Source organism: Dermacentor silvarum, chromosome 1 (genome assembly GCF_013339745.2).
Source record: "Dermacentor silvarum isolate Dsil-2018 chromosome 1, BIME_Dsil_1.4, whole genome shotgun sequence".
NCBI lineage: Eukaryota > Metazoa > Arthropoda > Arachnida > Ixodida > Ixodidae > Dermacentor > Dermacentor silvarum.
Genome location: NC_051154.1, coordinates 75,134,656 through 75,162,619, shown reverse-complemented (window position 1 = coordinate 75,162,619; position 27,964 = coordinate 75,134,656). Strand labels below are relative to the sequence as shown.

At 46.3% G+C, this 27,964-nt stretch overlaps 1 protein-coding gene and 1 pseudogene across 16 annotated transcripts in view; both read left to right on the top strand.

Annotated features, from left to right (window-relative positions):
* The window catches only part of LOC119466299 (chromodomain-helicase-DNA-binding protein 7-like), a 554,757-nt gene that overhangs the window by 443,861 nt on the left and 82,932 nt on the right, over positions 1 to 27,964 (top strand). For all 16 annotated transcript variants that reach the window (XM_049669824.1, XM_049669819.1, XM_049669863.1 and 13 more), the window contains 6 exons: positions 44 to 215; positions 290 to 379; positions 10,248 to 10,348; positions 10,427 to 10,526; positions 12,587 to 12,780; positions 19,540 to 19,661. In XM_049669824.1, the coding sequence (XP_049525781.1) occupies positions 44 to 215; positions 290 to 379; positions 10,248 to 10,348; positions 10,427 to 10,526; positions 12,587 to 12,780; positions 19,540 to 19,661 (779 nt within the window). The remainder of the gene's footprint in view (positions 1 to 43; positions 216 to 289; positions 380 to 10,247; positions 10,349 to 10,426; positions 10,527 to 12,586; positions 12,781 to 19,539; positions 19,662 to 27,964) is intronic.
* LOC125946470 (uncharacterized) lies at positions 19,714 to 23,724 on the top strand (annotated as a pseudogene).

Here is a 27,964-nt window from a genome sequence, read left to right as displayed (position 1 = left end):
GTTGAAATAGCAGAGTTAAACTGATGAGGGTTTTTATGTCTAGGTTTGTCAGCACCTGTGCCAAGAGGGCGCAAAGGCAAGAAGCTAAAAAATGGTAAAGGAGAGCCTGATTCACCTGACATGTTGGCTGACTGGGCTCGGGATGACCAGTACAACCCTGACCTCCTTCTCTGTGATGATGGCTATCGTAAGCACTTGCATCGGCATGCTAACAAGTAAGACATTTGATCCTATCTTTTGCTTGGTCTTTTGTCCATTTGCACATACTTACTTTTACCTTTGTTTTTAGGGTTCTCCTGAGGGTTCGCCTTCTCTACTACCTGAAACATGAAATTATAGGAGATTTGCACCAGCAAGTATTTGCAGGAGTGCCAGCCAGGTCAGTTATTCATGCACATGTAGCTGGTAATGGCATGAAATTGAAATAAGGGATCATGCAGTTTGTTATAATGGTTATAGTTATGGCAGTGCCATAAAGAAAGCATATGCCTTTATTTTTTCGTGCAATAAAATGTATTCTATTCATTTTTAAGCACATTCCTCAGTCTTACTGAAAGAATGAGGCATGATTGTGAAAAGGAATGACTACATGGCAGTCTTATTGCATGTATGCGGTGATGATGTCTTTTGGGGTAGTCTTGGCATATCATTCGATTCAGTCCTACATCTAGTCTTTTACAGTAAAAGCTCGTTAATTCAACCCTGCTTAATTCGAAAAATCGGAAAACTCGGACTAGAACTTTGGTCCCAGCCGGCATATGCATTATTCAATGCAATCAAACTTGTTAATTCGTATGTATTTGGCCACACTTCGGTTAATGGGGACAACTTTCGGAGCTCGGCGAGCGAGGAGCGCCGCAAACGTGCTACCCACAAGAGCAAAAACGGCGGTAGCGCCCAACCGAAACGAAGCAGCTGAGTCCGCATCACCATTATCATGAGCGGAAATCGTGTGTGAATGACAGCAACACCGAAACGCTTCGTGCTTATTTGTGCCTTTAAAGCCTTTATTTTGCGCTTACCGCACTGCACATAACACCACGTTGGCCGTGGGCTTTCCTATTTGCGTAGTCGCCATCCATGATCGCGTCGATAGCGGCCACAATTTCTTCCACAACGATTGGCGGCAAACAGTAGTTTCGTTTTCTCTCGGTACGCGCGTCGGCCGAGTGCCGTAAGAACGCCGTGACAAGCGACACTGGCGTTAGTTATGTATGTAGCTTCTATTCCAGGCAAAATGATGTCCACTTGAGTAAAGTTATGCGTAATGTTCATTTTATAGAACACCATGTCCACAGTCGAAACGTTTAGCACTAACGAGAGTTCCGATACAAGTCAAGCTCAGCTGCAGTGTATGGCTACCGATGGTGGACAGCGAACTGCGGTTCAGCCATGCTCGCATTGCAGCTAGCAGCACCGGAAATATCTGCATGTTTTCTTCTTCGTGAAATTATTGTGAGGAGAGGGTAAAGCGGCAACAACATAACATTGCTGCTCGGGAGTGTTGGTGGTTCGTTCTGAAGTAGCTACAGATTCCAAGGGAACCGGGAAAGGCCTAGCGATCATATCGATGGCGAGTGATCAGCGGCGGTAAAGCTGCCGGCGACGCCAGAGCGTAGCCGCGACCACTCCTTTTTCGCTAAATTGCCACGTTGCTGTGCCGCACGGAAATTGTCTGTTCTGTGTGATAGGCAGATCTTGGCGTCGGCCAGCGGTCCGCAAACTAAATATGTGGTTTTTAAGCCTAGAAGTAAGCCTGATGACTGTGCTATTTGTGTCAAGTTCAATAGTTGTGTAATCGAGAGGACTTCAGCTTTTAAATTTTTAGGTGTACTTTTTGATGAGAACCTGAGTTTTACACCTCATGTAACGAAGATTCATTCTAGTATTTGTATGTCAGTAGGCATATGTATTTGTATGTCAGTAGGCATATTGTTTAGGATTAGATACCTTGTTCCTATTTGGTTGAAACGCCGTCTGTATTATGCTTTAATTCAAACCCACCTTAGTTATTGCCTGTTGGTATGGGGGACCACATTCAAATCAAATTTGGATCGGCTGATATGTCTCCAGAAACGAGCAGTTCGCTGTGTTGAAAATCTTGGACCCCGTGATCACACGACACCTTTTTTCTTGAAACTTGGACTTTTAAAAATTAATCAACTATACGAACTTAAGCTTGCTATATACATAAGAGGCGAACTCGAGAAAAATTCACTAATTTTTTATCAAAACAACCTCTCAAGTTACACCCAATACAATTTCAGGCATGACCATATTAGAGTTCCATTTTGCAGGACCAACTACGGTAAAAAACAACTAGCATACTTAGTCCCATCTTTCGTAAATGCACACCCTAACATGATCACTATTGCGCAAAACTTCAGATCATTAAACTGCTTTAAATGTGCTATGAAAAAATATTTGCTTTCCCTTTCTGATTGACATAGGGCTAATTGGTTTCTTGTGTTTTTATGTATAATTATTTTATGTCGGTTTCATATTGTGCTTGTATATATGTAAAACTTTTTTCGTATTCATACTACTCTGTTGGACCTAAGCTGTTACTACTTACAAAGTTGCACCATGATTCTTGTATTTAATTGCACGTATGTTTGTAATATATGCTATGTATGCGTAATCCATGTCATTGATATGTGTGTATACTATGTTTTTTGATATGATACCTTACCGTTGAGCAGTGTATGGGTGACAGGGCCTTCGTCAGGCAGACTATGTTCTGCCTTTAGCCTTGCCATCCAAGACCTTCATTGTGTCTGAATCAATGCTGAATAAAAAAAAAAAAAAAAAAAAACTGCGGACTGGCTCGCCCCCCCACCCACTACAGTTAAACCTGGATATAACGAAATTGACAAATTCCCGAAAAACTTCGTTATAAAGAGGATTTCGTTATATGCAGGTTCGGCAAGAAAATTCGAAAAATAAACGTTTACCGTATTTACTCGATTCTACTGCGCCCTCAATTGTAACGCGCACACATTTTGCGTTTTCGTCGAAGCACTCATCCTCGGAATGTCACACCAGGTACCGGATGCGTGAACGCGTGTCGTTTCGCACAGGCGTGAGGCATCGGAAACGAAGAGCGAGCGTCATGTCACAATGGCGTCGTAGCGTCGTATAGTGTTACAGTAGAACCTCGTTTTCGACCGGTCCCGGCACAGCTCCCATAAAACTCAATGCATTGGTAACACTGCTGTTGCGTCGCAACTGTGGGACCGTTCCCGCATCATACGTTGCGAACTGCCACCCCGTGCCGGCCCGAGCGGCCATTTTGACTTTTCATGTCCCTTAGTTTGGTGGCTTGACGATGGCATTAGCTGCCCAAAGTGGCGGGGGCGACAACTATGACGTATTTTCGGTTTCCGCCAGCAAAAGTATGGCCCTTGAGATCCGTATTTGCTATGTAAAGATGGTGTCCATGACGCTTTGTGGCCCTAAAATTGGTTTTGGCTCATAGATATTCCGTATATAAGGGTACGGCCACGCTAGCGGCAAAAAACGCGCGCGTCAGGCAGCGAGCGGCAAGTTGCCGCGCGTCAGCGCCTTGCCGCGAGGCCACCGTGGCACGTGCGTCTCGCCGCGCGTAAAGCCCCTATATTTATAAAAGTAGCGCCATCCACTTCCCTCCTCCTCCGTTCCACTATCGTGCTCGGCGCGACCAGCGTGATCGAGGCGCGATATCGACAGTGGGCGCCGCCTGCGTCGGGCCTGCCGTGGCAGACGACAGCTAACGCGCTACCAGAGGAAATCCGAGGAAAACTTCGATCGCGCCCTGCAGAGACGTTTTTGAGACGCGATTTTGCTTCGTCATTCAGCAACTGGTATTAATATTGCCGTTTTGGAAGTAGCAACGCGACGATGCGAGACGGCGCAAATATCAAGTGTGCAGCAAGCGTTTGCGCACGCCGGATGGTAAACAAAAAAAGCCTTTTGCCCTCGCCTTGTCGGTTGCGGCAACTTAAGGTGCAGCAGCATGCCATCACAACGAAGTTCTTGTCCCTAACACGTTTGATCCGTTTGTGCGTACAGCACTTTCGTCGCACAGGCCCGCGAATGGCAGTCGGAGCGCGCTGGAAAGAAAAAAATATACAAAAGCGCGACGCGAACTTCCACGTGACACGGATTGGCCAATGGGGGAGCGGAGGAGGCTGGGGTGACAGGAGGCGGCTAAGAGAGGGCGAGGAGGAAGCGCGGGGGTGAGTGCGGTGGCGGCAAGATCTAAGAATGGCGCTACTTTTATAAATATAGGGGCTTTAGCCGCGCGTAAAGGGACTTTAGCCGCGCGGCAGCGCGATAAGATCTCCCGCGCTCTCCAAACGGGCGAGCAACACCGCGAGCGCTCGTTGTTTCAAGCGAGAGACGACGATCGTCCATTGAAAAGCGAGAGACGACGATCGTCGATTGAAAACCCGGCGCGGACCGGTGGCGTTCCGGTTGTGATGCCTCCGTGACGTCACCCTTGTCGCTCTTGATTGGTTCTTCATCTCGCGGCACGCGGCATTTGCCGCAGAACCCATTTCGCGCGGCACGCCGCAAGACCCCTGATTGCTGCCGCTTTTGCCGCGCGTTTCTGACGCGCGTTTTTGCTGCGTGTTTTTGCCGCTAGCGTGGTCGTACCCTAAAGTCCAAGGGCGATAACGCAGTCGCCGCGCGCCGTATGCTGTATGTGCGAGTGAAAACGTGCGAGGGGAGCCGACAACTGCGTCTAAATCTCGCGCGCGCAAGAAAAGCATGGAGGAAGCGCGCCTTCTGCCGTTGCGCTCGAGGCACCGGCGAGGGGGGAGGGATAGCGGGGCGGCGCGCGGTTGCGCAGGCCGTATCTTGAACGCGATCAGCGTTGGGGCAGAGTCTAGCAGTGTAAGTGCGTCGGCGGCTCGTAGCTTTCTGCGTGCTGTGTGTTCTCGGCGCTCAGTTTGCGTTGAAGCGATAGACAACAGCACGAAGGTCACTTCGCTCGCTTCTCCAGCGGCGCTTCCATACGCCGCCAGCGTTTGACAGCGCGTGTCCGCACTCGTCGAGTCTGATGTGCCACAGCGTGTACCAGCGCGTCAGCAACATCAGCTGGAAAAGGACAGAGGGCCGGCTTGGGCGGGCTAGGCCAGCTGCAGCAAGCGGCAGGATCAGATTTGAATGAAGGGAGGGGGAAAGGTCATGCCCGCGGCGGCAAGATCGCCGGGTCGAGGGATGCAGGGCCGCCTCGCACAAGCACGCACGCACACGTGCGCTCGCTTCGCATTCCATTGCAGCGGAGAAGGTGCTTCCGGTTGCTGCTCGCGCAAAAATGAGAAAATTTGGGGCGAAATCTCTAGGTGGTCGGAGGAAAAAATTTGTTATATCGAGAGGGTCTCCCGCTGCCACTTCGTTACGTAGAGGTCTCAAATACATGTGCTTCTATGGAGTAACGGCGGGGAATCGAAAAACCGTTATATCCAGGAATTCGTTATATGGAGGTTCGTTATAAACAGGTTTAACTGTAAAAAAAGCCACGTTGTGAGGAAGAAGATCGGCACTCTGAACAGCCCCGTTGCCATCGTGGGGCTCGTACTCAGTTTGCTCTCTGGCTACGCCCTACCTGCTGGTGCTGCGTTTGTCGCTGCCGCTCTACGACCCGAATAAACTCCCTTTACAATTGGTGGAGGTGCTGGGTACAACAGGAAATCTGGAACTTCTCAACTGGACACTACAGCCTGTCTTCATTATGCTGGAAGAAGGACCACCACAACCACAACCCGCTGCCCTGGTGACTACCTTGGTCTGCCCTGGTTCGTTACGTCAACGCGACCCACCCACCTTCAGTGGTACAGAAGAGCATGACGTTGAAGACTGGCTCGCTGACTACGACCGGGTGAGCACCCACAACAACTGGGACGACACCCAAAAACGGAATTACGTGTCGTTTTACTTGAGCGGTGTCGCCAGCGTGTGGCACCAAAACCACGAACGTGATCTCACGACGTGGGCGTCTTTCAAAGCTGGCGTAACGGAGGTATTCGGTCGCCCCGCTGTTCGCAAGCTTCACGCCGAGCAACGTTTGCGTGGTCGTGCTCAACAGAGCGGGGAGGCATTTACCGGTTACATAGAAGATGCTGTCAATCTCTGCAACCGCGTTGACGCCGCAATGGCTGATGCCGAGAAGATCAGGCATATCTTAAAAGGCATTGAAGACGACGCCTTCCAAATGCTGCTTGCGAAAAACCCGGCAAGTGTCAGAACTCGTCAGTCTCTGCCAAAGCTTCGATGAACTACTCAAACAACGCGTAACCACCCGCCAATCTCTTCCACAGGCCACTTCAATGTCGAGCTTGGCTGTTGCCCCGGATAACACTTCGCTGTTAGTCTATATCAAGGAGTTCGTCTGTGAAGAAGTTGCTCGTCAGCTTTCGCTGATGCCGCTTACACATGCCCAGTTGAGTTCTCCATTGGCGCCCGCTCCACAGTATGTCATCAAGGAGCAGGTAGCCAACCACGTCCCGGCTTCTTTCCATCAGGCTCCGACTGCCGCTCCCCTGACGTACGCCGAAGTCGCTGGGAGACCTGGACTGCAGACCTACGGTCCACTTCGCCTGCCTTTGCGCCCGCCTGTATCCCCTCCTGCCCGACCTGTGGTACAGCATGCACGACCTCAAGACCATTGGCGCACAGAAGACAACCGTCCGACTTGTGTTTATCACCAGTCGTCCTAGTTAAGAAAAAAGATGGCACCATACGATTTTGCGTTGATTATCGAAGGCTTAACAAGATTACTCGAAAGGATGTATACCCGTTGCCACGTATAGACGACGCACTTGACTGTTTACAAGGAGCAGTTTTTTTCCTCCGTAGATCTCTGCTCTGGCTACTGGCAGGTGCCCATGGCCGACTGTCCAAAAACCGTGTTTGTAGCACCAGATAGCTTGTACGAATTCACTGTCATGCCGTTTGGTCTCTGTAACGCGCCCGCACATTTGAACGCATGATGGACGGCATCCCTCGCGGCCTGAAGTGGCATACTTGTCTGTGCTACCTCGATGACGTTGTCTTTTCCTCAGCTTTTCCGACCCATCTTGGCCGTTTACATCAAGTTTTGACCTGTCTCCAGAAGGCTGGTCTCCAGCTTAACTTGAAAGAGTGCCTATTTGCAGCTAGAAAACTAGGCCATGTTGTCTGTAAAGAAGGCATTCTTCCCGACCCTGCTAAACTTCCTGCCGTATCCGAATTCCCGAAGGCCACTAACTTGAAGGCACTATGCAGCTTCATTGGACTATGCTCCTATTTTCGATGATTCGTTCGCAATTTCGCTACTGTGATCGCACCCTTCAACCAACTTCTTCAAGGTGATAATGAACTTTCTAATTGGCCTCTGAGGTTGCATTTACGACTCTTCGCCGCCTACTTACGTCTCCGCCAATCTTGCGACATTTTGACCCAAGCGTACCTACAGAACTCCACACTGACGCCAGTGGTGTAGGCCTCGGCGCCGTGCTCGCACAACGTAAGAATACTACTGCCGAATACGTGGTCGCTTATGCCAGTCGTGCCCTTACAAAACCTGAGGCCAAATTACACAGTAACAGAAAAAGAGTGCCTGGCCATCATATCGGCACTTCAAAAATTTCGCCCATATCTCTACGGTCGACTCTTTGATGTGGTGACTGATCATCACGCTCTTTGCTGGTTATCTAACCTCAAAGATCCGTTGGGTCGCCTTGCTCGGTGGGCCCTCCGCCTCCCGGAATATGATATCCGTGTCGCCTATCGCTCTGGACGCAGACGCTCTGATGCTGGTGCCCTCTCGCGCTTCCCAGTTAATTCAGACGCCAGTACTTCTACCGATAGTCATGATATCTCACTCTTTGACATCATGGACATGGCCTCGGAGCAACGAAAAGACCCATGGATCGTCATGATATTCGATATTTTGTCCAACCCTCCGACGGCTTCAGCAAATTTAGCGTTACGCCGACAGGCCCAGCATTTCGCCATCTGTGACAGACTTTTATACCGCCGCAACTGCCACAATGACGGCCCCGCCACCTTCGAAACGATTTATGCTCCACTTTTCACTCCGACCCCCAGTGTGGTCACGGCGGAGTGTCGGAGACCTATACATGGCTTCGCCTACGCTACTATTGGCGCGGGATGTACACCTTCATCCGCAAATACGTATGCTCCTCCATTGCCTGCCAGCGATGCAAATTTGTCTCGCGTCTCTACACCGCACCTCTCCAGCCACTTCCCTGCCCAGCTCACCCATTTGACTGTGTCGGCATTGATTTATACGGGCCTCTTTCATCTACTGGCGCTGGCAACCGATGGATTGTCGTCGCCGTAGATCATTTGACATGATATACTAAAACCGCCGCCTTCAGGTTGAGGTCAAACACCCCTTTCCAAGCGTTGAGGTCCCATTATGGCCGAGCACCAGGCCGGGAGCGCGCTTGTACCTATTTTACCGGTAGGTGCCCGGCGGGAGCACTTGCCTCCCACAGCCGCGGCGGATGCTCGTCTACAAGGCCGTCTGTGGTTGGACAAGAGGCGCCCAGAGACAAGAGCTGAAATCTCTATTGGGCCCTCTTTCGAGATGTGGACCCCCACGACAGCCGAGCACCAGGCCAGGGGACATCTCTACCCATTAGAAAAACCGGTGGGTTCCCGGTGGCACCAGGATTTGAACTCGGTACCTCCCGCATACGAGGCGGATGCTCTACCGCTAGGCCATCGCTGCCTTACCTGCTGCATCAGCAGAAGACGTCGCCTCGTTCATTCTACACAACTTTGTTCTCCGCCATGGTGCACCTCGTGAACTGCTAAGCGATCAGGGTCATGTATTCCTCTCGGACGTGCTGCAGTCACTCCTATCGGAATGCCAAATTATTCACCGCACAACTACCGCTTATCACCCACAGACGAATGGCTTAACAGAACGATTCAACAGAACTCTTGGTGACATGCTATCAATGTATGTGGCGTCAGACCACTCCAACTGGGACCTTGTACTTCCCTTCGTCACATGCGCATATAACACTGCCTCTCAAGCCACTACCGGGTTCTCGCCATTCTTTCTGCTTTACGGCCGCCAGCCCTCCAGTACCATTGATATGGTTCTCCCGTACCGGCCGGACCCTGCCGACTGCTCACGTGTTGCTACGGTCGCTCAGCACGCCGAGAAATACCGACAACTTGCCCGTTCGTTGACGTCTGCTCAACAGTGTCGCGAAAAACGGCGTCATGACCTCAAACCACCTCGTCACTCTTTCGTCATCGACTCCCTCGTGCGGCTTTGGGTCCCGCCTGTCGCTGCCCCTAGCCTTTCGTCGAAGCTTCTTCCCAAGTACCATGGGCCCTACCGCTTGGTTGCGCAAACATCACCCGTTAATTACATGGTTGAACCCGTGTCGCCATCTTCCGATCTCCATCGTCGCGGGCACGAGAGTGTACACATTGACCGGCTCAAGCCTTACTACGATCCGCTGAACTCTTCCTAGGTCGCCAGGATGGCTACTCTTCCATACCGGAGGGTGATTGTGAGGAAGATCGGCACTCTGAACAGACTCGTTGCCATCGTGTGGCTCGTACCCAGTTTGCTCTCTGGCTACGCCCTAGCTGCTGGTGCTGCGTTTGTCGCTGGTGCTCTACGACCTGAATAAACCCCCTTTACAACAGAAACTTATTTTCCTGGACTGGATGTGGCAGGCCAGTGTTGTCTGGGCGCGGTGCGTGATAAGGGTGCGGAGTGGAGGGGGGGCTCCTGCACGTGTGGGGGCGCTTGCTCAGAATTTTACGGTAGGTTCCATGCTTAGCTATATCAATGCCAAAACTTACTCAATTCAGCAATTCATTAGTTACTTATCACTGCTGGCGCAACTAGCACTTTTACCACATTTTGTGACAAAAATTAACTGCCAAAAATAAAATGAATGGTTTTCTTCACTTTAAATAGTTTTGAATAAGTTAAATAAGACACTTACACAGGAAAAAAACATTATTTAACTCCTGGCTTCCGATTCAACAGTTTTTTGGTGACCTACCACCTTAAGTATGTGAGTAATCACTTGTGTTATCGATGTATTGAACAGATCTGCAGCAGAGTTCACCTTTATTTATTGATTACACACCGTGCCGGAAGGCATTACAGTGAACGGGATTCATACAGGATACAAAAGAAATGCTGATTTCTCGTAGTGAAACTTTTTTTTGCTTGTGCTTTGGCATGTTTTGTGAAAAGGCGTATTGGTTTTGCTTTGTAGGGATATTCCTATTCCACCGCCAGCAGCTGATGGCGAACCTCCAGCTCCTTGGTGGGACGAAGATGCTGACAAGTCCCTTTTGATAGGGGTGTACAAACATGGTTAGTCTTAAACATTTAAAAATATTTTAATTATTATAATTGGATTCTGGTTTGGTCTTGACTGTGTATGTTCTGCAGGTTATGAAAGGTTTAACCTGATGCGCCAAGATCACACCTTGTGTTTTCTGGCACGATGTGGTCCTCCTGATGGTGCTGCCCTTCTTGCAGAAATGACAGCGTAAGTGATATGCCTTCTTTTAAAATTGAATGGCGCATTTTGGCCCAACAAAAAGAGCAGGCTACGTGTGTGTGTGTATATATATATATGTACTTACTGGGACAAAAACAATAAATTTAGCAGCATTCCTGGATCTTTACTTGGCATTTTTATTTGGATTCAAGCTGATACTATTTAAAATATTGGAGGCAAATCTATGGGGTCTTTCCCGCAGCCTTCACACACCTTGTTCCTTGCCACAGCCTGAGTATTCAGAACCAAAATGAGCCTCGAGGGGTGCTGCGAAGTCTGGTTACACTGTGCAGCATGGTGGATGCACCGAGGTCTTTAATTATTTTCTTGCAGTGTAATGTCGATGTGCACTGTTTTGTGGAAGGAAAGTGAGTGGCGCACATAACTGCTTAGAAAACAAAAATGTAGTTCTCCTCCTTCACGTCCGATAGCGCAGTGTGTCCGTGAGTGGCACAGAAGGTCTCGAAAGCGGTGTTTGAAACCATCGATAGTGGGCTAGTGATGCCCATTGGGCGCTGTAGGGAAGGAGTTAAACAGAATGATTTAGCGATGTTACTCGAAACTGGCCGTTAACAAAGCTGATGCCCCTGAAAATCAGCTTGCGCCTCTTGAAATGGGCTCTCTTAACTGTCTGTTCGCTCTATTCATGCCCACTAGCCGTTGTGTTTCCTGGATGGTAGGTAAAATGTCTCAGTAAGTTGCCCTAATATTTACTGTTGTAAATACTAGAATTATTAGAAATAGGCCCTCTGTGCTCTCCAATTCTGTTCATTCTTTATTGCACCATCCCCCCTTTCTCTCCGATGTTCAGGTGTCAGCCATCGCCAATGCGGCCAGTACAATTAACTTTCGTTCTTCCAACAACCACATACGTACCACAAGATGCTAGCTTTCTGTTTATGTGGGAAAATAAGAAGGGAGGGGGGCTCTGTCCTGCTTCCACCCCTTCCCCATCAGTGCTGCTGTTGGAGGAGTTGAAGGGAGATGGGAGAAAGGTGTACATGGCCCGCAATTCAGCGAAATCATGCCGCATCCGGTCTGCGGCACAAAAGCAGGTGTGGCGGGATCATCGGCACGGCATGATACCGATCTTTGGTCACTGACTCTCAAGTTCAACAAAATGATTTTTACCCTCAGTGAAATTTGTTCTTTTTTTTTCTCGATTGCCTGATAATGGGAAAAACTTTATAGCCGATTTCTTGCAAGAAAAGTATGTCAGTGATTGTAGTTATTTGTATAAAAGGTCCAATTTCACTATAATGAAATATTGATATGAGGAGGTAAAGGGCCGATTTTACCGACTTCGTTGTAACTAAATATAAATATAGTGTTTTTGAAACATTGTTATAGTAAAAAATTGCTACATGGGATGCTGCTCTGCACCCTTGAAAATAGCTTTGACAGGGCCTTGAAAGGCCTTGAATTTATTTTCTCAGAGACCTGTACAAACCCTGTGCAGAAACCGTCGTCACATGTTGGTAGAGACATATGGGATATGGCTGTGCCATTTGAAATGGGCATTCAACAAACAAGATGGTGGCCGTGACGTGTTTCAAGCGCATGCGATCACGTCTTGTTCTTGTAAACAAAAATGGTGAAACCCCCACACAAGTGTAAAGTGGTGATATTTTACACAGTTGTAAGTGTGAAGCAAAGGCATTTAAGCACATTTTGGAGCCTGCTAGACTTGCGTAAGTAGGTAATATGCGGGGTAACATTCCAGGCAAATTTCGTTGATGCGGGACTGCAGTTCAGTAACATTTTGTTGTCAGAAAGATCAGAAATGCATTGAATCCTATAGGCATTTGCCCAAAATGCAAAAATATTTTATTGTTACGAGAAGTTTGTTGTTGCTAGCTTTCAATTGTATATCATAATATGCTATTCTGAAATGTAGATGGCTCTTCTGTGGTTACGTCCAGTGTGGTGCAGCATTGCATGTGCCACTAGGAATGCTAGTGTTTACAGAATTGTTTCTAGCGTACTAGAATGCGAAGGATTCATTTTCAAGCCATATGATTCACTCATGTGTCAATCATGTTGTTTAGGAATCCTGAGGACCTAGAAGACAAGCGTGAAGAAGGAAAGAAGGACCTTGATGAAGAAGAGCCTGTCTCTCCTGAGCCATCTACATCTTCAGAGGCGAAACCTCCTTCGGAGTCTTCAGAGCAAGTGGCACCAACTGTTGAACAGCCTGCACCCAATCCTGCTGGACCCACTACTACTGCACCTCAGGCGCCAGGTAAAGAAAGGGCCACTGAACGTATTGTGCTGCAAAATGAGCTTAACCACTAGATATAAGCTGTACGGGAAAGCGAGATTCTTGAGGTAAGAATACATTTGCGAGAGAAGTAGACAAAACAATATCTTTTCATAGCTTGTAATAATCAGCAGTTCCTTGTTGCATATTTGCGAGTTGCAGTCTTCTATTGCATTGTATTTGTGACTGTGCTACGTTCATTAACTAGTTTCTTTTAATTTTTGCGTTGTCCACCTAATATGAAGTTTTCAGTGAACCATGTTATAACCGTGGCATTGTATAACTTTCTCCAAGGCAAATTGTTGTGACAGTATGGGGCTGTCACCCATGAAAATGCTATAAACTGAAGGAATTTAGTTAAAAGGTGCGGGGACAGTTTGGACCCCCACCTCTGGTTCACGCATAGTTTGGAATATTCATCCCGAGTTATTGTTTGGGAAGTGCCATTTCGGCGTTATTTGGGCCAGCGCATGCACCCTGTGGCTATTGAGGCTGGTGCAACGCAGAGCCTGCTGCCCGCAAGCAAGGCTCATGTGCCACGCATACAAGCAGTGCCTTTGTTGCTCTTGTCTTGGCAAGTCTGTCTTAGGTGTGGGATTGCTTTTTGCCTGGCAGGTTTACCCTGAGTGCCCTTGGCTAGTAGATGTTGGGACCCACCAGGTCCCGTGCCTCACTGAGCAAGGCATATTGTCATGTTGTGTGCCATATATGTGTGGGATTACAGCCTGATATGGCTGATACTAGTTGGGTAAGGTCTGGGACACATAACTTGTTCGCTCTTCATAGTGCACACTAGGGCGCTGCAGCGAGTTTGTTGACTTACGGGCAAGGTGTAGATAATTTGAATGCTTCCGTCAACAAAGGGATTTATACTATAATACAGTATAGACCACTTATAACGTAACCGCTTATAGTGCAGGACCGGATATAATACGGTTTTTTCAGACTCCCGTTAATTTTCCCATCACTCTATGTATACACGTATCGCTAATAGGGCAGTTGCGAGACACGAAATACCGGTTACAGTGCGGCTGCCTGGAAGTTCGGCAGTCAACTTAGACGGCAAACGCTCCCCTCAAGCCACAAATACCGTATTTACTTGAATCTAATGTGCACTTTTTTTCCGATGAAACGGGTTCAAAAATTGCATGCGCGTTAGAATCTAGTACGACCCTAAATTTGCGTTACCATAAAGCCGTCGGCATTTTAAAATGGCTGCCTCGCACGCGCGTCAAATCTAGCTACTGTAGCTTCCTCCATGTGCTGTAGTACACGTGCTTAGGCAATAGTCTACCGTCTGTCTTCACGTTCTCTGCGTCTGCTCTATCAACATGAAGTACTGAGTTCATCATGATGCCGCATTTAAAAGGAAAGTTATCATGTGTGTGGAGACGGACGGAAATGGGACCGCATCACGGGCGTATGGAGAATCCGAAACTTGCGTTCGGGACTGGTGCAAAGAGAAGGAGAGGATTTGCACCAGCAAAGCAATGCGGAACGGTTTCAGTGGACTGAAGCAGGATGTAATCTGCGACGATCCACTTCGGCGATACGATCGCCTTGGCCCTATCTTGAAAGGAATCTGCAATCGCCGCTTATAAGTCGCGTTGAAGCAAGAGGCATGATAGCACGGAGGTCAATTCGCTCGCCGCGCTTCTTCACTCGAGCGTTTTGGCCGTTCGTTTCCGCGGTCAACGAGCGAGATGTGTTCGTGTTTGCTTGTGCGCGTGACACCGTGCTTGTTAATTTATTTAGTAAGCGAATACGGAACCTAGAGCACGGTGACAGCGACGGCAGAAATGCGCCTCGAGTGTCCATTATCGCAATAAAATAGTTGTTTTGGTTATACGGTACCGTTTATAGTGCGGATATTCCCGACTCCGATGAGTTACGTTATAAGTGGTCTACACTGTATGAATGTAAAAAGGACAAGAATGACTGAAGCCAGTAAGTCAAATGGCATGGGCAACTTGGCCAAGAAAGGGCTAAACCAGCTGTCCAACATTCTTTCTTTTGTCACCCCTTGCTTGTTGTATTCGAATGGGTGGCACCAACTGGAGGAGACACCATTTCCACTTGCCTTCAGTTTCTGGAAGGGGTAAGAAGTCTGTTTTCCTGGTGGAATCCAGCTGCTTTCCTTGGGGTCCCAAAGGATTCTTATCTTTCTTTACACTTTGCACGAAGTCAGCTGCAAGGAATTGCAGGGTTCAGCCAGTGGACCTTGTAGTCCAGTATACACCCTTGAGGTGTGTAAGCTGCTGGGACTGGATGATGCATGGCTGCAATATTGGTGCAGTCAGCATGCTCTGTTTGAAGTATTCTTGCATTTTGAGTAGCATAATTGCAAAGAAGGTCAACAGCAATGGACGAATTGTCACAGACTACTGAGCTTTGCTCGTTCTTTGTGTCCACCACCATGTTCTCATTCTTTAGTCAGCAACAACCTAAGAAGTGGCAAATGCACCACTGCCCAACTTGGAGATTTGTGCAGATCTGCTGGCCAGTTACATTCAGTCATGGTGGAGATGAACTTTCAGTATTGGTGTGTTTAAGGAACTATGTTCTGGGGCGCAGAAGCACAGGTGGCAGAATGTTAACTGACGCAGTCCTGACAGGCATCTGCTTTTGATTTATCTAGTGAGCAGGTGTTTGTTCGGCTTCAGCAGTTTTTGTTTCGCTCTTACCTATAGTGGATTCCGCATCAGTGCAATTTTAGTTGGGGCGCTACAGGAACCGGTGGAATATACCAATAGTCACTACACCGATGGTTTCCTATCTTTTTGCCCATTTGTAGCTTTACTACTACATCTCCCTATAAATGTTGCCAGTGGATCGATATATGTCAGCCATCTGTGATGCAGTTTTCTACAGTGTCATTTGCTAGGCTTGTAGTTTTGTTTATTCTTTTCTTAGGTCGTCAAGAAATCAGCGTGGAAGCCCAACAAGTGTTCTTGGGGTTGATGTAGATGCATGGTTATTCTTAGGGCAAGCCACTCTGTAGCTACTTCCCACTGCATGCTTGAATTCTAGGGGTGTGCATATACTTAAATATCACCATATCTAATCAAGTAGCGAACATTCAAATAATTCAATCAAATAATTCGATTTGTGAATCAATTATCTACTACATTTGAATCTCGCAGTAACCAAATCGGCGTGGAACTGCGAAAAAATTCGCTTTCGCAGGAATTTCTTTGCTGCGAAATAACAGCACGGATATTGAATGCGTCGTAGAATGAAACTTTACTGTCAAAATTTTGTTAGCCTACTTTGGCAAGCCTTGCTCGAGGTTATAGAACTGCATTGCCGACTGCACAAAGTGCACCCCATGCAGCAGTGGCGGCACTGCTGTGGAGCAGTATTCTCGGTCGATCGCTTTTGGATTCACAGGCTTCCAAATTAACCTGCCCCTCTTTCTCATGCCCCTTCATACTAATTCTGCTGATTCTTATTTCTCTCCTTTTTATTTATTTCTTTCCTTTTTTTGTTCTCTAGGGCAATAATAGGCCCCAAGTTGGTAATACAAGCCTCTTCGGTATGGGCGCCACGACCTTTTGCGCCCCTGTATGCTTGGGTTACCTGAATTGAATGCAAAAAAGGAATATCACCGTCTGAATACCAGTGTCACTATGAAGGGATACAGAAGGAGGTTCGCCATAGCTGCATTGTTAAGCAGTTTACAGTCACCGACTGATTATTCAGATTCGACGGGAACTTACAAGACGTCCGAATAATTGGGAGTTTGAAATACCGGATTCCCCCAAAATAAGTTACTCTCTTCCACAAGTGGCCAAAAAAGTTTGTGCCGTATTCTCAGGTCATCACTTTCGGAGATACCATAAATTTTGCATGACTGTAGTGCAGAACGCATCGGTGTCTACGAGGGATGGCATTCTTGGCACAGTGCCAAGGACGCTATTTTTTGTATGACTAGTGCAAGACGCAGAGCGCAAGATGCGTCAGAAAGCACGCTACCTTGTCACTTTGCAGAACCGCTGCCGCCCATCGTCATGTTCGGTGCTAGTCATGCTAAATATAGCAAAAATGAAAGTATCTTTCGAAAGTGATCATTCTTAAATAATATGATCCAAGTTAGTCAACGTGTGTTGCTGTTCGCACATACGCTTGCCCATGGTCTAGGCATTCTGTGGCCGTGATTTTCTAGCAATGCCTTTTATGCTATTCCTTTTCACGCTTTGTCACTGGTCAGAGCAAAGCTCGCGCGCGTTATCAACGGGATCAGTTGGCCACAAACAGTGAATATCAACAGTGGCGTAGAATCGAGTAGAAGGCATAAGGCATCGCAACAAATTCACGGCCGGTATCTCTACTATTGTTTGGCTGTCGCTACAAATAGACGAAAGTACTGTCAAGGCATGCAGCGAATTTTATCGATGGCTACTAGATCAACTGTACTTCACTAGTTTTGGTTTCACGGAGTGCCGGCAACATGACAAGACGACTGTGTCGGCGACGCCTCAAAGCGAAAATATCGCGATTTCTGTTTGACTCAGTGGCTATATTAATATGCAGATGGTCGTGCATTCGGAGTCCGAATTATCGCAAGACACGCTGTAAGGTGTCCGAAATTTTCATCGTGCTTGTACATAAAGCCTATGGTACTAGTCGCAGTGCCATCTGGCTGTCTTAATTATTCGTGTCCAAATGAGCGGTTGTTGACTGTACAGACGAACCCGTTTATAACGACCTCTATAGTTTTGCGAAAAGCAGTCATTATATCCATAGTTCGTTATATATGGACTCGCCCTTAAAATGCTAAAAAAAATAACCACATTGAAGCTGGCATCAGCAGTTGTAATTTGGCAGCACGTTGGTCCGAAAAACAGATATTCAGTGTCATTTTTGTTTCCGGCACGTTCCCGCACCTAGCTGAAAACTTGTGTTAGAAACGTCCATCTAAAAAACAAAATGCTGCGTCGTACATTGCAGTGCAGCAGTCATTTTTTATTAGTGAGCTTGTGATATATTTTACTACCAGCAAGACACGACTGTATTGTGCACATGAGAGGGAAGTAATCTTGTTGGCCGGAATCGTAAACTTCGGAAACTACTGCGGCATGCCGCCATTCTGCGACGATCTCGGATATCGTGATCTCGGTATTACGACTGAGCATCAGCCACACAAGAGCCATAAAATTACGTTATCTATGTCGCGACGGGGCGAAAAAAATGCGATGTTTGAAAGTTAAAACGTCACTGCGACCCATTACCAGCAATGCGCAAACGAAGCACTGCCGAACTGTTATCTCCTGATAATGGCGTAGTAACCGCCGAGCTTTTATGGCATTGCATGGTGGCAGCACGTGGTGCAGTGTTTTCGCTGACTCGTGTCGGGTCAACAGGATTGCTTGAGTGGCCGTTAAAAGGACATAGATGGTCGGCCCAAATTGTGGAAACAGGCGTAATACACGTGGTGCCGCACGGCCAATTGTGCGACAACGAGAGTGATGCCGTTGTGGTATCCGATATCGCACTAGTACATGCCCCCCGCGCCTTGCTGTTTATGCGGTAGATGCTGTACGCCTACTCCCTAGAAGCATTGCTTGAAAGGGTGTGACCTTCTTTGCGGCTTCCGAAATCCGCGTGCAGCGATCACTCGCTCATCTCAAAGGCTTTATCATCGTCGTGGTTGGACTGGAGTGGGGCGCACACGCTGCCATGCGCCGTTTTGGTCGAGCTTCTGTGCTTTAATTGGTACTTCGCATGTGCCCTCTTTTTACAGTGAGCAGGTTTGTTGTAGCAGTACGGTGATTTAAAATATGCTCATTATATCTGGACCTACTTTCAATAGGCAGGGTTGGGAAATCGTAAGTGCACTGAAATGTGGTCGTTATAACCGATCGATCGATATGTCTGGGATTGTTAGGAGTGGTTTCTACGGTAATTGTTTATCTCAATCCTGCTGGTCGATCTGCTTGGAGCAGTAGCTAAAGTTGCAAAGAGTGGCCAGCTTTTTTTTAGTTGTGCTCTGCGGTATCTCAGTGTCCACTATTATGGATGTCAGCTATTGTGCTACGTCATTCTGTTTTTGACTACACTTTGCAGCTTTTTGAGACGTGAGCAGCATGAAGAAAAGATAACCAAGTGTAGTGAGTGGTGCAAACTGAAACGCACATGAAAGGGAAAAATTGACATCCACTTGAATGGTAGCATGAAAGTAAAAAAAAAAAAAAAAAAACGGGCCTCTCGGAAAGAAAAAGAGAAGCCCGTATGGATTTCCTTTGTAGCTTTGTGCTACAATTCAGGTGGATGTCAATTTTTCCCTTTCATGTACTGTCCTCCACCTTGTGGGCTTCCGCAGAACTGATTTGCCAACTGAAAAATGTGCCCACATTTTGGTGGTGAACCTTATCTTTTTGCGGTTTGTAGACCATGGACGAGATTAAACATTGAGAGTGAGTGCAAGCTCAGAGGGAGTCCAGGGTATGCGAGGACAGATAAGCAGTCTCTCTACAACTTGGGAAGTGCACTTCTTGCTGAGGAGGGCTCACTTGAATATGGACAGCGTACTTATTTGGTTGTCTCTTGTGCAAAGCCAAAGATTTAAGTACTAATAGTTCTGTTGCACTAAAGAAGCATGCCAGCAGTTGCAGGAGCTTTTGTTCCCTCTGGTGAAGTGTTGAAAATTTTGCATCATGCACTGAAGTTGTTTAAACACGCACACACTCCTGCAGCATGTCTTGTTCTGCTTTAATTTTCAAGTACTTTTTTTTTTCCTAGGTGAAATGGGCACTTTGGAATTCCCTTCTCCTTCCGACTTGAACACACGCCTTCGGCGCATCATTACCATGTACCAAAGGAACCACAAAAAAAGGGAGCTCATCAATGCTCAGCGTGCAAGGGTGTGTATTTCTTGCTACATTCTCAATTTTATTTTTCTTGGGGTAGAGTACACTCTTCATTCATTTTGCCTCGCCATACTAGCTTAGTAGAGCAACCTCTGAAAAAAAAAAAAAAAAAAGTGACCTTTGAAAATAATGTTACAAATGTCTAAGCATATATTCACCTTTTGGTCATGCAATGTCACATGAGAGTTTTTTTTCGTATTTTCTCTACTACAATGCTTAGTGTGTAGAAAAAACAGGATTAGAGTGTCATGCTTTTTTTTAGCAACATGCACAAAAGTGCAGTACACAAGAAGGTTGACCCAGTGTTGGAGAACATTTAATGTCTATGCTCAAGTACCCTTTCTAATATGATTTTTTAAATACGTATTGATAGGTGCTGCATAATCAGGGTGTCTAGCGACTGGGGAAACCGTGAAAAACAGGGAGTTTGAGCCACCGGGAAAAGTCTGGAAATTATAAGGGAGTTCATCAATTAAGTGAGAGAAGTCAGAGAAAACTACTTTCTTTTGGCCTGCCCACACTAACGACTCACGGAGGTCTCGCAAATTGTTTGCTTGCAAATGATCTCTTTGGACGAAAAGCGATGGTCAGGGGAATGACACTTCCATAGAGTGGTGGAGCTAGGTGGTGCCCAAATCCCACGCTCAGCGCTCTTTTTTGGTAGCGAGTCTTGAAGGCAGTGCTTTCTAAGACGTCAAGAGCCAGAATTACATAATCGAAATGGAACACTGCATGTTTTAGGCTTCGCCTATTTTTGCGCCATCGTTTGCACATACTGACCTCCACCTAAATTAGTTTGCACTTCCTGGCTGCAGAGGCAGGTTTACGTAGCATGTCGAGCTGAGCCATGACAAGCCGCACACAATAACTCCAACATGGCGGCGTGCTTGTCCAGGTCTTTTGTTGTACATTGCGACTGGGAATGTGTGAATTGTAAGTGTCGAAGTTTCCTGCAGTTCCTTCGTAATGCGAGTTGTGGTGTGCGACAGTGTCGGTGACTAGCTGCTTCTGTCATTTGAGGTCAACTTATCTTCATATTTCTGTGTCAGCATATTCCGGAGAGGAAAAAAAAATCCATCGGACCTGCAGCATTTCGGACGCAAGTTTGTGTCATGCGCCACTCATCAGTTCTGGGTTTTGGTGTTGCGTGCTGCAAAATATTCGTCATTGAAGATGTCAGGAAGCAAGAAGTGTTTGTTTAATGCGGACTGGGCGAACCCAAATGCACGACTATGCAAGTTGGGTTAGGCCTGTGGGAAATGATCTGCACCAAGCCATGTGCACAGTATGCTGCAAAACGTTTTTGCTGAGCAACATGGGTCACGACAGTTTCAAGTCATGCCTCTAGCAAGAAGCACATGGCTGCATTGAATTTTTTAAAAGTGCTTCCCAGCCAAAGCTGTTACCATTCTTTAAGAGCCCGACGGACGCCTTGCCTGGCAGTAGCGCTGAATCTGCACCTGCTGCTACTGAAGTCGCAGTGACCACAGCTCCTGTGCAAGTGTCAATGGGTGGCGTTTTGTTGAAGAACAACGTGACGAAAGCAGGAATCATTTGATGTCTTCATACTATAATCACACCCGGATCTTTTCGCTCTGCGGCACTTTTCCCCCTTATGTTTCCGACTTCTGAGGTGGCTACAAGAGTTCAGCTGGGTAAAGACAAGGTAGGGTACACAATTTGCCATGGCATTGCGCCGTACTTTGGGAATATGTTGCTGATGACTCGATAAACGAGGTCACCTAGAAACAGCAAATGGACGTGCTTATTAGGTAATGGGACACTGCTGACGACAGTGTGAAGACTCAATACCTAATATCTTGCTTCTTAGGGTACATGTGTGCTGAAGACTTAGCTTGAGCTTTTCGGAATGCCAAGCAGGAAATAAAAGGATACTAAATCCTGCAAGTGTCCATGGATGGGACGAATGTCAATTTTAAGTTTCTGAGGTCTCTGAAAGATGAGCTTTGTGAGTCAAATGAGAGCCGTATCCTCGACATAGGAAGCTGTGGCCTCCTTGTAATCAATGGTGCTTATAATGCTGGCCATGTTGCATCTGGCTGGGATTTGATTTCATTTCTTCGAAGGGCCTACAACTTCTTCAAATGTGTCAGCCTCACGGTGTGGCCGAAATTTCCCATTAAGTTCTGTGCAGTTAGGTGGCTGGAGAACAGTAGCTTAATCTGTAGGGCACTTGAGATTTCGCCACAGCTCATTGTATTTGTGCTGCAGTGTAACGAAAAAGGCACACAAGAGGCCATTGTGCTCGAGCTACAAAGTGTTGAAGAGGCTATGTCTGATCAGGTCTTCTCGGCAAAGCTAACCTTCGCTCTTTCTATTGCTGAGGAATTGGAACCCTTTCTGCGTGAATTTCAGGCAGATAAACCAATGGTTCCATTCCTATCAGCAGAGCTAGAGAGCATTCTGCGTTCACTGCTGTCAAGAATTGTAAAAAAGACGCAGTTTTGCCCGAAAGGTGAAGCATCGATGGCAATAGCAAACTAATGGACAGCTATATGAAGTAAGGATAGTAGTTTTATCGGCCGTATAAACTTGTAAACATGGGCACGCCAACTAAATTAACAAGCATGGTGTCATGCGTGCACAAGCAGTCATGAATGCATCTCAATCGATGACCACGGAAACTAGCTGTCAAAACGCTGTAATGAGTAAGCGCGGGGTCAGCAGCAGTGAGGGAATTGACCTTCATCCCTCCGCTTGCATCAACGCAAACTAAGCCACAAGAATACAGCTCAGGGAGGAAGGACTCTGCCCCCACCGCAGTTGGCTTTCAAGATGCAGCCGCCCAGGTGGAAGTGTGCTGCGTAGTAGGCAGTCTCCCTCCTTGCTACCCTCCCTCTGGAGCATTGCATGTGACTGGAAGACAAGCGTGCTTCCTTCCCGCTTTGCTCTCTTGCGTGCACGAGATAGAACCACGATCGCCGGCTCACAGCGACGATTTTATCGCCCTTGGACCTTAAACAGAACCTTACAGCGGCGGCGGCAGAAATGTGCTTGGAGTGTCCATATAATTGCTATCGCAATAAAAGGGACGTTCTCGATGGTGCCAACACAATCGCCAAGCTGATGAAGATAGACTTAAGTAAGCATACCAGAAAACATAATAAATGTAGCCGCGTTCAACCTTGCATTTTCAGCAAAAAACGAGCTCCGCAAGAACAAGTTGTTGTAGCTTGCAATGTTGAATTTCAAAAAAAGGCTGCATGTCATTTGTCAAGGCTTGTGCACAGAAAGTGGTGGAGAGATTGCCGCTTAAGTACAAATTAGCTGTGGGTGCAAGCTGTTTGGAGGGTGGGCTCAGGCGGCTTACTCTGGCACTTGAAGTACTTAGTATGACTGGTTTTCAAGTAGAGCGAGCCCATCTCTCCTACGTGAAGGTGTGCTCTGAAAGCACTACACAGGCACAACTGACACATTATGACAGGAAGTAACAGAGGCTGGATACTCTGTGGATGAATGTTCTGTGAATGTTCTCAGGATAACAAGGAGCTGCAGTTCTTTGTGAAACTTGTCTTGTGCTTATCTCATGGCAATGCTGTGGTAGAGAGAGGCTTTTCTGTCAACAAGTAGTGCCTTGTTAAGAATTTGAAAGAAGAATCTTTCGTAGCACAAAGAGTAGTGCGTGATGCCCTCTTGGCGGAAGGTGGCGTAGCTGAATTAGAAATTGCCGACAGGATGGGAAAGACAGTTCGCAGTGCCTACAGTGTGCACAGAGAGCAGCTGAAAACAAAGAGGGAGAGACAGGACACAACTGCATTGGAGAAAAAGAAAAAGAGAGCAGCAACTCTGATTATAAAGAGCTGCAAGCAAAAAAGCAGTAAGGAGTGCTCACTGAAGCACAACTTGAAAGTTTCATCCTTCAGGAAGAAATAAACTCTCTGAAACTGTAATTGAAATGCAGCAAACCGTAATTGAAGTGCATTTCAAGAATGAGGGCAGTTGCAATAAACATGTTTTTCTCTACAATGAAGTGCGTTTTCTCTACGCTTTTTATATGCTTCACGGACCATTTCTATTAAATGGCATCCGTTGTATAAGTCAGGGAATTTTAGCTAAAATGGTCAGGAAAAACCTGGAAAAGTCAGGGAATTTGAATTCCACAATTTGCTAGACACCCTGATAATCTGCCAATTCACATTGGGTGGAAACAGTTGCATGCTTTTCTGCTGCTTTTGAGCTTTCAATAACAAAATCTATGCGTACTAACTCAACACAAGCAGCCATTAATGTTACAAAAGAGCCTTTTGTGATTTGTTTAGTATTTCTAGGGGTGGCTACACCCACATTATTCATTAGCACATTAGGTCTTTGGCCTGCTAGCAATGTGCAATGATTGGTTGCATTGTAAATATGCTTTACGCATTTATATGTGGTTTACCGTAAGAATGAACGCCCAAGCTTATGAGACATCCGAGTTTCCTTCTTAGGTAAGCTTGGAAGTGCCCGACTTGGTGGCATATAATAAACCGCAAGAAGCACTGCTTGATTTCTGTGGGCCTGAGCAGAAAATTAAGGATGAAAAAAAAAAAAAAAATTATGCAGTTTTTAGTGCACATGGCAGCTGTCCATCAGCATAAAGTAATGGAAAAAAGCCTCTTGGAAAGTGCTGGTGCAGTTGCAATGTTGTTCTTACCAGTACACTTAACTAGCGCAGTCTGTAGCATAAAGTGGATGTATTTGTGTTTGCTCGACTCAACCAATGGGCTGCCCTGAACACTTGTCTTCATAGTGTCATGGTCATTAATTAGGGTGTTTAGCTTGGCATCTTTTACAATCCACTCTGTTTACAACTGATGCATTCAGGCATTGTAGATAACTGTATTGATTTTATTTCTTGGGAAGAGCTTGTCATAGAGACATGAGAAGTTTGTAGCCTGAATGTAAGAAAGTAATGCAAATTTACACATTGTATTCCACTTACTCAGCCTAGTAGCGAAGCGACCAATACATTCTGCTAGCTACCACTGGCATGAGTAGTGCTCTATTTATGTGCAGTTGCGTTTATTGTCGGGAGCTCTGCACCTGCATGTGAGAATTTATGTGTCTGTGCAGAGTGGACTGTAAATGCTTGATGAGAACATTCTATTGTGGCTGTGTAATTGTGCAGCAGAGAGGCATGATTTGGCTCTATAATGCCATAAAGCAGTGAGAAAAGGCCTCTTGGAGGGTGCAGTTGCAGTAGCAGAAATTTAAATTTCTATTTGAAGTTTTGCAAAGTGCTTGCATTCTCCTTTTTCGGAACTAGAGCTACATTGAGGACTACATGGTACTATCGTTTATGGTCTTCAGTTAACCCATTTGCCATTTCATGTAAAGTTTGAATTAGTAGTGACTCTATGAAGTACAGGGAGATTAGTGCTTTTATATATACAGTAGAACCTCGTTGATATGATCTTGTTACGTATAATTTCCCGGTGCCAACATGTTCGCGATTGAGACTGCAAAAAAACTGACGCCATAGAGTCATCCATATTTTTTACTGGTCCATACATTCCTGGAAAACGCACAAGTTTTCGGCACCAACGTTCATTCAGTACATCGCCAAACTGCACTCGTATGATACGTTTTCCCTCTGCTAGATCCCATGTAAACAATAAAACTCGCGAACCGCGCACTATTAAGAACAGTAGCCACCCGCCACATCAGCTTCCTAGGTACTCGACCACCCATCTCACATGAAAACGCCGGTGTGCACTCAGTTTCTTATTCTGGTACCAGCAAATCTCATCCTGGTTCATCGCACACCACATTCACAGCTATCGCTGCCAAACCTATTGCGATAAGCATCTTCACCTATCTGTTTTACAGCGTGAGGGGCGTAGTGCCTTTGTTAGCGTACTGCACACTTTTAATAGGTGATAATCCCAACGCACTGCCGTTCCCTGCTGCAGGCGGCACAATGTGTGCTTCACGTTTTGCTTCGGCTGTATCCACTGTCGCCCACAAGCTTGATTTTGTTTCGGTTTCCCGTTGCTGTCTTAAAACACTGCAATAGTATAACAACAAAATATTTCTCGGGCCGCTCAAGCCTGACCAGCGCGATGCGCGTCTCGTGCCTCGTGTGCAACGGTTCGCATTACGTAGATGTCAACTACATTTGAGTCTGTCAAATTTTTTAGTCACTTCAAATCATACGTTTTTACTTCAGTTCTTTTTTTTTTTTCAAGATGTATGAACGAGGTTTTACTGTATTTACTATGTGCCACTTACCGTATTTACTCGATTGTAACGTGCCCTTGATTGTAACGCGCACCCATTTTCTGTGACAGAAAAATAAAAAAATCCTTTACAGTACCGCGCACCTCATGCTTTCAAACATAAATACAACTTTCTGTCGTTTGGAAAAACAGATTTCCTTCCGATGCACTGAAGTTGCGTTGAATAAAAAAAGTCGCAGTTTCGCCCGAAAGGTGAATCATCGAATGTGATAGCAAATTAGTAGACTGCTATACGAAGTAAGGATAGCAGTTTTATCGGCCGTATAAACTTGCAAAGCAGTTTTATCGGCCGTATAAACTTGCAAACATTTGCTTACTAAATAAATTAACATGCACCATGTCAAGTAAACATGAACACATCTCGCTCGTTGACCACGGAAACGAGCCGTCAAAACGCTGGAGTGATGAAGCGCGGCCGGCGAATTGACCTTCGTGCTAGCATGCCTCTCGCTTCAATGCGACCTATAAGCGGTGAAAACACAGCATGCGGCGGACTTTCCCTGTCGCAGATCGCTTTCAAGATAGGGCCAAGGTGATTGTATCACTGAGACGGATCGTCACACAACGTCCACAACACAGCGTCCTGCTTCAGTCTACTTAAACCCTTCCGAGTTTCTTTCCTGGGGAAAATCCTCTCCTTCAGTTTGCGCCAGTCCTGCACGCAAGTTTCGGATTCTCCGAAGGCCTGTGATGCAGCCCGATTTCCGTCCGTCTCCGCACACATGATCACTTTCCTTTTAAATGCGGCATCATGAAGTTGGCACTTCATGCTGATAGAGCAGACGCAGAAAACTGGAACAGAGACGGTAGACTAATGCCTAAGCACGTGTACTGCAGCACATGGATTAAGTTACGGCAGCTAGGCTAGAAAGTAGCTAGACTCGACCCACGTAGGAGGCGGCCAGTTTGAAATGCCGACGGCTATATGGTAATGCAGATTTAGGGTCGTACTTGATTCTAACGCGCACGCAATTTTTGGGCCTGCTTTATCGGGAAAAAAAAGAAGTGCGCGTTAGTTTCGAGTAAATACGGTAATTCAATAAAGATGCTTTCAAGCCAATAGTGAGCCATTAGCTGTTGGTCTGATTTGCGGTGGGTGATGAGGTAACTTGTAAATGAATTAAAAATTTGGGATTAATGGGACACTGAAGACCATTTATGCTTGATATGTTATCTCCAAAAAAATTTCAATCCAGGTTTCCCACTGCTTGTTTTGTAGGTTCTGTGCATGTTTCTCTAAAATTCTATGTTGAGAAGAGTCAATTCGTACTTCCCACATTTCTGATGACAAAGATGTAAGCCAGTTTTGAGCAAAATGCTGATTATGCTTATTACAGTATATGCTATAGAAGCCCCGCAATGCCTTTGGCTTGGCCTAATTTCATTTTGCTGGTTTAGCTAGCTAATGTTGTCTAAGGTGGATCTGGACAAGAAGCCTGCATGCAGCACATTCAACACATGGCTCTTCCCTTGAGCAAAGTATTTTTTTAAGTGGGAATGAGGGGCTGCCATTCAGAGATGGTGTGTCGTATGTGCATGTGGAACAAGGTGCAGTTGAGGCAAAGTTTTGCATGAAGCTATTGATCAGTAGGCTACTTGAGGTCGAGTATTGTGACCTGTTTATTTTTGTGTTTTTGTATAGCCTTATTGATACAAATGTAAACTAGTTTGCTTTCTTTGATAATGGAATGAATGAAGATCCAGCAGTAAATTTTGGCACGGCCAACAAAAGGATGATGTCAATGAACTACTGCGTGCATGCTATTGATTCATGGTATACATCAGCTGATGCCAGCACCAATAAATAAGTTTCATAAATAAGTTACATCTTTATAACCCAGGCAGAATGGAACATTAGTAAACAATACAATGTGGTCTATATCACACATGCAAATTTGAAAATCACTTTAGTGTCTCTTTTCAATTTAAAAGTGACATGCAAAGCACTGAAAACATGATGGCCATTTTTCATGCATCAGCATCTGCAATATGGCTTAGAGGGAGGTTATTTTCACATATTTAGCCTAATGGAACCAGCATTTGAAAGAGCACTTGGGC